Source organism: Mastomys coucha, unplaced genomic scaffold (genome assembly GCF_008632895.1).
Source record: "Mastomys coucha isolate ucsf_1 unplaced genomic scaffold, UCSF_Mcou_1 pScaffold21, whole genome shotgun sequence".
Taxonomy (NCBI): Eukaryota; Metazoa; Chordata; class Mammalia; order Rodentia; family Muridae; genus Mastomys; species Mastomys coucha.
In genome coordinates, this window is record NW_022196904.1 from 117,577,767 (window position 1) to 117,587,411 (window position 9,645).

At 44.6% G+C, this 9,645-nt stretch overlaps 1 protein-coding gene across 1 annotated transcript; it reads right to left on the reverse strand.

The window, feature by feature from the left end:
- Positions 1-7,174: 7,174 nt before the first annotated feature.
- On the reverse strand, positions 7,175-7,518 carry LOC116100919 (ATP synthase membrane subunit DAPIT, mitochondrial). Its single transcript, XM_031384636.1, has one exon. It carries the CDS (start codon positions 7,453-7,455, stop codon positions 7,279-7,281), a length of 177 nt encoding a protein of 58 aa, XP_031240496.1. The 5' UTR covers positions 7,456-7,518; the 3' UTR covers positions 7,175-7,278.
- Positions 7,519-9,645: the final 2,127 nt, after the last annotated feature.

Below are 9,645 nucleotides of genomic sequence, written 5' to 3' on the forward strand. Positions count from 1 at the left end.
TTTTCTGTGTAGCCCTGTCTGTCCTGGAACTCACTCTACAATGCCAGGCTGGCCTTGAACTCACAAAGATCTGCCTGCCTCTGGCTCCCATGTGCTGTGCTTAAAGCATATGCCATCCTGGTACCATTCTTAATCTATGGAGCATCTCTTTAGCTCCTTCATCTTTAGGATCCCCTGCCCAGGGAATGATCCTACCTAAAATTAAGATGAGTCTTCCCGCATTAATTAACATAATCAAAATAATCTCTCACGGGCATGCCTAGAGACCTATCTCTCAGGTGGCTCTAGATTCTGTGGACAGATGACACCAACAACCACAGCCACAGTCATTGTAATGAACTGAAGTACTTCAGTGTTTATCAGGGGTCCAGCTCCGTCTCAAGTGTGGTTCGTGAACATGGTGGACCACATTTCGTGACACCATTTGGTGTTGTGACCACTTTTTAATACCAGGAAAGTGAGTTGTGGAGACACTCACTCACTTCTGTGTTCACTCATAGCAAGTGAGAGGGGCAGGATCCAAATCCAGGAGACTCATTTTTTTTTTTTTTTGACTCTAAACACCAACTGTCCTGTTTTTCTCATAAGATTGTTATAAGAACACAGTGAGACTCCCTAATAAATATTCACCCTATGCCAAACGTCACAAACTGTTAAGCATAAGTCTGGGCAGCTATTACATTCTAGCTGGGAGGATTATCCCCTTAGACTTTTAGTACAACCCTCAAGACAAGGCCCTTACCCTCATGTGGAGCTTTGGACTTTTCTGTATAGTATTTTAGCTGTGTATATGCAAGTTTGAATGTTCCCACAATATCTGTAGTTCTCTGAAGACAAGATTACCCTCTCTTCCAATTTTATGTCTTCTAACTCTTTATATGTAGTAGTAATTTAATAACTACTAATTAAATAAATAAAATTATTGGTATTACATGTAAGTCCTTGCAATGCAAAATGTGCTTTAGTCATTGTGGTTATTGAATGAAAATGGTCTGCACTGGCCCATAGGGAATGGCACTATTAGAAGGTGTGACATTGTTGTCCAAAGTGTGTCACTGTGGACAGGCTTTGGAGTTTCAGAAGCCCCAGGCCCAGCATCACTCTCTCTTCCTGCTGCCTTTACATAAAGATAACTCTCTGCCTGCATGCTTCCATGCTTCCTGCCATAGTGACAATAAACTAACCCTCTGGAACTGTAAGCCAACCCCAGTTAAATGTTGTCCTTTATAAGACTTGCTGTGGTCATGGTGTCTCCTCACAGCAATGGAAACCCCAACTAATAGCCATGTATGGAGTTGGTGCTGTCTACAGACCTTGGCTTCCCCACATGAGTGTCTGCACAGGATGCACAGGTGCCTTTGCCGCACAGCAACATGCTTCCTCCTGAAGCATAGAATCAAGAGACAGGGATGGAACCTGCAAAGTTTTCTATGAATGTAAGTGTCCAAAGCTTGCTGAAAGAAGACCCCAGACTCAGATAGTGTGCAAACACAAAGCATTTATTCTGCAGAAACAACCAGCATGCAGGGGTCAACCATTTTCTTGAAATGGCAACCCCAGACAAAGGCGCTCAGGCCTTCTTATAAGGAACTGGGGGAACTCTCTAGAAGTAATCTAAAATTTCATTGGTGGGTGCTAGGAGGTCACCGGTGGTCAGTGGTCTGCATTCTTATGCCATGAACAGTTAACCATAGGAAAGATAGGGCTGCCCGGGACATCCTGAGATAAGATATTTCCCCATTTGTGTGGTTATCCCCAAGCTGTTCTTTGGGAGGAGGTTTTATGACCTTGTTTCTGAATTTTTACAGTCTGTTCCTGGAGCTGGTGCCTTATGGCATTCTTTTCTGAATCAGACCTGGTCCTCAAATGAAGACGAATGGAGACAGCAAAAAGGGCAGTAGCCACTCAGCCTGTCTTCACCTAGGTCCTCATGGGTGACATACTCCCCCACTCCTTCTGAGTTACTTCATTAGACAGGGCTTTCATTGGAGCACAGTGACAGTGTGGTGAGATACAATTGGCCAAGGATTTGGGAGCTTTAGATTGACTCAAACACTGTATATAAGTTTATGGGCTGTGCAATAAACTCAGATCTGCACCCTGATGTTGACTCCCAGAGTCCAATATCCTGGGATTTGTCATGTGACCCTGTTGCCTCTCACCCCTTCCCCATCTTCAGTTCTGTTCCCACACACTCTATAGCCCAGGCTGGCCCTGAACTTCTCACCTTCCTGTCTTCACCCCATAAGAGCTGAGATCCTGGCACAAATCAACTTTATTCAGTGTGAAAGGATTTAGCAAGGGTGACTACCAGGAGTGATGACCAGTTTTGTAGACTTGTGCCTACCAAGGAACTGGTCTTGGAAATCAAGAACAGTGCAAGATCCCAGCTGGATTTCCATCGGACAAGGGTATCCCATGAAGCAAGGCAGCTCTGTGTAGTCTGAGAGAGCCTGAGTCCTCTCTCCATTTCTCTTCTCATATTACTCAACTCCTCACCCCTGACCCTGGTCCCTTTCCTCTCCCTTCTGAAAGTTCTCACTTGGAATTCCTAAAAGTGAACCCTATGGCTCAGCTCATCTTTTCTTGGGTCATCATGGAGTCCATGCTAATCCAGGTTGGTTTCCAAGGGTCCTGTCCTACTCTAGAAAAGAGAGAAGTAGGATACACAGTTCCAAAACAGAGAACTTTAGCCCTGGACTCTGGTCATAAACATTGTGTTGAGATGAAATGGCAGGTGTGTCAGAGGTCAGGTCATATAACCTGCCCAGTATTGCCAATGTTCCTAGGCATTGTACCAGGAGGTGGGGCCACAGGAAGAAAGCAAGGGCAAATAAACAGATTCTCAGCATGGAGAGAAAGACAGGCACCCAAATAATTGGTACGCAATAAAACTATACTAGAAGTATCCATGGCATTGTGGGTAAAGATGAGCCCTCTCGGGGCTGGTGAGATGGCTCAGTGGGGAAGAGCACTGACTGCTCTTCGGAAGGTCATGAGTTCAAATCCCAGCAACCACATGGTGGCTCACAACCACCCATAATGAGATCTGACGCCCTCTTCTGGTGCGTCTGAAGACAGCTACAGTGTACTTACATATAATAAAAAAAAAAAAAAAAAAAAAAAAGATGAGCCCTCTCCTAGGGACACAGAAACAATGCCCCCAAGAAGACCTCTGAAGGATACGATAAAGTTTGCCAGATGAGGAAAAGGGAGAAGTGTCAAGCAGGAAGGTTTTGTGGGAAGCTTAGATGTCACAAGCAGGGCTGGAGGATGGGAGCTGAAAGGGGAGCCGGCAAGGACAGCTGGGGTGACAGTGAGTTAAGCTTGCTGGTTTCAGCCAGTTCTTGGGCTCTGTTCAAGCACTGGGGAAGCCTCGAGGGACCTGCAACATGAATGAAATGGCACGTGGCTCCAGGGAGTGTGTGGCTAACCTGACAGCAGAAATGGAAGGCAGATCTACGAGATTCCTGGGCCCAGGATACACAAAGGCATCCTTCCCTCCAGCATGGAGCTCACAGGGGGCGCATATGGCTTTTTGGGATGCTGTAGTCTCCGTTCCAGAAGGTCACCTAGCTTATAAGAAATAATGACCACTCCTCTGCTGGTTTCTGTTAATAGCCATCTCTACAAACATACCTCCACAGGCATCTGAATTAAGCAAAGCTGCTATATTAAGCACCAAAGGCCATGTCTGCATAATGAAGACTTCACTGGAAGCCAAGGAAAAGTGTCCTCATGGACCCATCATCAAACTCCTCATACTCCTAGAGCCTCCTGACCACTTCAGAAAGTAATGCCTGGACAAAGGACCCTTTTGTGCAGTTCAGGACACCAATAATCACATCCCAGCAGATTGGAGTTCACACTTAATAAAGTCTGAGTGTGCTGCCTGCAGACGGTCTTGTTTACACGCTCCAGAGCCACTTTGCCACTTTGCCACCTTGCCAACTCTCAGTCACTGTTCTATTGCTGTGAAGAGATACCATGACCAAGGCGACTCTTAGAAGAAAGCATTTAATTGCTAATTGGGAACTTCTCTGCAGTTTTAGAGAGTTAGTCCATTATCAGTCATGATGGGAGCATGGGGGCAACCATGGAGCTGCTGGAGAAGAAATTGAGAGCTGCATGCTGATTTGCAGCCACAGGGTGTAGGGAGAAAGAAAGCATGGGCTTTTAGTTTTCAAAAGTGACACACTTCTGCCAACAAGATCACACTATCCCAACAAGGCCACATACTCCTAAACTTTACAAATAGTGCCACTTCCTGGTATTCAAATACTTAAGCCTTTGGGGATCATTTTTATTTAAACCACAACACCAACCATATAAGTCTGTCTTTATAGAGAGACTTAAAAAGCAAAAAGCATATTCTTGCAGGAAATGGCTTGCTTTGCTGAGGATGGCCTTAACATGGCAGGAAGCCCCTGCAAGCTGCATAGCCTGGAGTTCAGAACCCATGCCCTCTGGCCAGTCCACCTGAAATTTACAACCTCCTTCTGTGTGACCATGAGAGCTTCTTTAGCGCTCAGTACCTCAGTTTCCTAATTACTGAAGTGGCTGTCGTAATAGCCTCCATTTGTCAGGAGTCAGTAAATCCTATAAGGATTGAGATCTAGAGGACATGATTTGGGCAAGAGGTAGAGACCTTGGGTTTAATCCCCAGGGGGAAAGGAGGAGGAGGAGGAGGAAAAGGAGGAGGAGGAGGAGGAGGAGGAGGAGGAGAAGGAGAAGGAGAAGGAGGAGAAGGAGAAGGAGAAGGAGGAGGAGGAGGAGGAGAAGGAGAAGGAGAAGGAGAAGGAGAAGGAGAAGGAGAAGGAGAAGGAGAAGGAGAAGTTGTTGTTTTATGTGCGCCATGGTGGTCTGGGAAAGATGTTTGAGCACTTAAGAGAACACTTGCTACTGTCACACAGGGGCCTGAGTTCAGTTCCTAGCACCCATGCTCAACAGCTCACAACCATCTATAGCTCAGTTCCAGAGGATCTGATGCCATCTTCTGGCCTTTATAGACACCTCCCTTCAAACGCACATACACATAGCCATAGATGCATAGACATAAACAAAAATAAAATGTCCTTTAAAAAAAAAACCCAAAGCTTCATAGAAGCTCCCGCTATTGCTATACTTTGGTATAAATGAGCTGGTCTGCAAGACTCCTCGAAGGAGGCCATACTTAGCTAATTTGCATTTGGCAGGAGCTATCACAGTGATAACAAATAGAACTAATTATCTAATTGGTCTCATGGAAGAACCCATCTTATCCATCACCACGTTCTTTCTGCTGTTTTTTCCTCTGAAATATGCTTTGAGTCTATCTGGCTCTTTCCCTGACAGTTGAAAACTAAGCCCTCAAGTGGAAGCTCAGGTTCTTCACTGACCAACTGTATGACATTGGGTAAGTTTCTTTTAAAGATTTATTTATTATTATTATTATTTTACATAGGAGTGTTTTGCTTGCATGTATGTATATACACTGTGTGTATTAGAAGTATACTGTGCATACTGTGTAACCTTGGAAGCCAGAAAAGGGCACCAGATCTCCTGGAACTAGAGTTAAGGGAGGTTGTGAGCCATCATGCGAGTGCTAGGAACCAAACCCAGGTCCTCCACAAGTGCTCTTAACCACTTAACCATTTCTCCAGCCCCTTGGGTAATCTCCTTAACCTCTCTGAGTCCATGTTCTCTATCAGTCAAACATAATAATGATGCCTATTTCCTATGTACTTAGGAGGATCGGAAGATGTTGTACTGCTAGCAACTGGTTAAGGGTCTTTTTGTTCTACTTGAACGACAATCATGAGCAGACAGGGACCTTTATGTAAACAAAGGAAAAAAAAAACTAAATGGTTGCTCTCTTCTTCCAAACTGTATGGATCAGTCTGCCTTCCATTTGCATCAAATAGTCAGTAGCCACTGACTAGCAAATGCCTTCTTGACCTGCTAGCCTGGTGACCAGTGCCTAAGATAGTTCGTAGACTTCCACTTGGGAGCCAGCAGGCCTCTTTTAGAGGGTTTAGTTGTTACAGGAGCTACAGACAAGGCAGACAGCCTTGCTCCACAGTGTGAGTACTGTCATCCTGCAGCCAAAAACAAGACAAGACAGTTGGATGGGGAGTGAGAGGGCTTAAACATAATTAATCAGAAAAACCTTAGGAAATCCTAATGGTTTTTCCTCAGATGAGGGCAAACTCCAGGCATGAATCCAATAAGATTAATTCTACAGAATTTGAAGAAAGGATCTTGGGGTGGAGCTTAGCCCTAGAATACTGCCCTAACACACCCAAGGCCTGGATTTCGCACCCCTGGCACCCCATAAACAAGCAAACAGGTAAAAGGAGAGAAAGATCAGAACAAAGCTTGTTGGATGAAGTTGGATGTGGCAGCACGTGCCTGTAATCCCAGCACTGAAGAAGCAGTGTCAGGAAAATGGTAAGGTCAAGGTCAAATGATGCTATTTGTCCAGTTCTAGACCAGCCATGGACCACACAGTGTAACCCTGTCCCCGACAAAAACCTTAAAAGGTGAGATGGCTCACAGAGTGAAGGTGCTTGCTCCAAACCTGAGTTCAATCGCTGGGATCCACACAGTAGAAAGAGAGAACCGAGTCTTGCAGAGTTGTCCTCTGATGTCCACCTACATGTGAAGTCATTCATACTGCCATGCCTATACACACGCACATAAACTGTAATAAAGAAATGTAATGGGGCTGGTGAGATGGCTCAGTGGGTAAGAGCCCTGACTGCTCTTCCAAAGGTCCTGAGTTCGGATCCCAGCAACCACATGGTGGCTCACAACCACCCGTAATGAGATCTGACGCCCTCTTCTGGTGCGTCTGAAGACAGCTGCAGTGAATTACACCGGAGGGAGCTGGCTGGAGGCAGCAGGGCCGGAGCTAGCGGGCCAGCAGAGGTCCTGAGTTCAACAGCAGCCACACACATGATGATTCATGGCCGTCTGTACAGCTACAGTGTACTCATACACATAAAATAAATAAAATAAATCTTTAAAAAAAAGAAATGTAAACATTAAAACTAAAAGAAAATAAAGAGGAAAAGACATGTCTGAAATGTTTCTGCCACACAGTTGTTTACATTTAAAAATACATTTTCAAACAATGGCGACCTATCTATACTGTGTATGCACATAAGGTTATTACCATAAAACTTTTTTTTTCCAGGTTCATAATTTATTGTACAAATTGAGTATTACATGATGAGTTCACATCAGCTTCTTCAGGCATGAGACTTAACAGGTGAGGTCAGATATTTCAAAATCCATTTATGTTGCTTTCACAGCTGGAGTTTTTTTAGGCCATAACTTGAAGTATAAGACCAACAAAGCAATGCCTCCATATGTGGCCAGGACACAATTCATTCTACCTGTGAGGGTATAAGAGTTGAAATATTTTTTAATACCAGTGAACTGGAATTGGCCATCACTTTCTGCACCAGCCATTACTTCAATCTTCGTCCCAATCCCAAACTCCGCAGCCGATGTCCTTCAACCAGCCCAGCGACTACCATAAAACTTTAAGAAGGGAAAGTGGTTCTTTTCTTCCTTGCTGGAAACAACACTTCTTATCACCCTGAACCAGTCTGGCCTGTCTGGGTGAATAGCTGCTCCCAGTAGAAGAATGTGATCTTCAGAAACAAGCAACAAACAAAAACAGCTCATTGAAGGATGATGGATTTTCAGACAGACCTAAATGAAGCCATGAAAACAGGCTCTTTAAATGTCACACCCTATTTTTCTAGAAGACAGGAGGCTTTGGAGACAAGCTCTTTGTTTGCTTTTAGCACAATTTGGGGAAGAAACTAGCTTTAAAAAAACCAAAAAACAAAAACAAAAAAAATGTTTTCAAGCTTAACACAAAAGGATGTGTCCAAAAGCCAAGAGGTGGACCAGAAAAGACAAAGCCCTAAAAAGCTTAGATCCTAGAAAATCCTCGATGGGGACATGCCCAGAGGGCAAGGCTGCCCTGTGCTGTCTGTCTGCTTGTATTTAGACCCTACACCCTGACTAGTGCACACAGATGCTAGAAGAATGTGAAGATGTTTGTTGAAGAGCAAGGAAGAAGATCTGATAGCGACACAGCAGTAAATGACTGCATACTTACAGCTGGGGTGAGTTAGTCCCGTTCTTGTGACCTCTCTTCGCTGGCCAGAGGAACCACCAATGTCTGTTTTGTAGTTTTATGCACTGTCTGGATTGTTTACAAGTGTGTATTTAGGAACGTAAAGTACTCAGAACAAAGCAGTCCTCAAAACCATCATCCCCGGAGTCCTTACACTTTTGGGAACAGGGTAAGGAACTAATTGTGCCTCGAATTCATTAATTCCATAACATTTACTCCACATCAGCTTCTGCTAAGAGTGGGATAAAGTGAGCCACAGGGATACACACATGCAAAGGACCCCCAATTATGTCCTAATGATGGAGATGTGTGTTATACACACATGCCTCCCGGGAGTGTAGTAGGGAGAGTCTAATTGCAGCCATGGCAGCAGCCCATGGAGGGATGACTGCCCGGAGCACTCGTGGCCCCTTGTCTGGCTCCTTCCTAAACCTGGCTCTACACATTTGCTCCTGTGAATGTGTTTCCCCTTTTCCTCTTCCCCAACCTGTTCAAATTGACTTCGAGTCAGACCCTACTTGTTTCTACCTCTTTCTCAGGGCCTCCCTGGGTGGAGGTCTCTCCTATTGGCATCCCTCATCCTGACACTGTCAGACATTGCTTTGAAACAGCCACCCAGAAACTGTTTTTTTAGATAGATAGATAGATAGATAGATACATACATACATACATACATACATACATACATACATACATACATACTGAAAGACCCCCAGAACTGGGGAGATCCTTACTCAAGTCTCGGGATGACGCGAGCACCCAATATCTCATGAGAGACCAAACTTGCTGCAATCACATGAGGTTTATTTGGAATAGGCCTGTACTGGGGTCGATCTCGTGACCATGCTGGCCAGAGGAGTCCGACCCGGAACACAAGAAGTGAGGGGTATTTAAAGGGAAAAACCATATGGTGGCGGGGAGAAGCATAACATAAAAACAGTGGAAAATTTCAGAAGGACCCAATCCAAGGTATTCAGTTAGGGAGGGGAACATATTCATTCTAGGAATGTAATCTTCATCTACTGGTCGACGAGGTAGAGAGGGGTGGAGAGGCTCGTAAGCCAGTAGACCTTCATTCCTAGTTCCACCCTCATTGTGGATCAGTCAGGAGGGGCAGGTTTCGGGAACCAGAGCCCTTAGGCTCTGAGTTAGCCAAGTTCCTGGAACTAGCTACTCCACCTTTTTGGCTTGTTACAGAGGTTTTCCATGCCCCCTTTTAGGTAAAAGTTATACATTATACATACATTTCTATTAAACACCCTCATTTTAAATTCTAAGATTCTCCAGCCTTTCAATACATAGATAGATACATAGATTCATAGATACATAGATAGATACATAGATACATAAATAGATGATAGATTTCTTACTCAGGCCTGCAACACAGCTAAATGCAGATAAAAGCATGGTATCTCAGGAGCTGGAAGGTGGCTCAGTGATTAAGAGCACTGGATCTTCTTGCAAAGGATCCAGGTTCAATTCCCAACACTCATGTGGATACTCATAAATGT

Bases quoted from the DNA above. Each gene is read 5' to 3' on its own strand.
- LOC116100919 (XM_031384636.1), bottom strand. From the start codon at position 7,455: ATGGCTGGTGCAGAAAGTGATGGCCAATTCCAGTTCACTGGTATTAAA.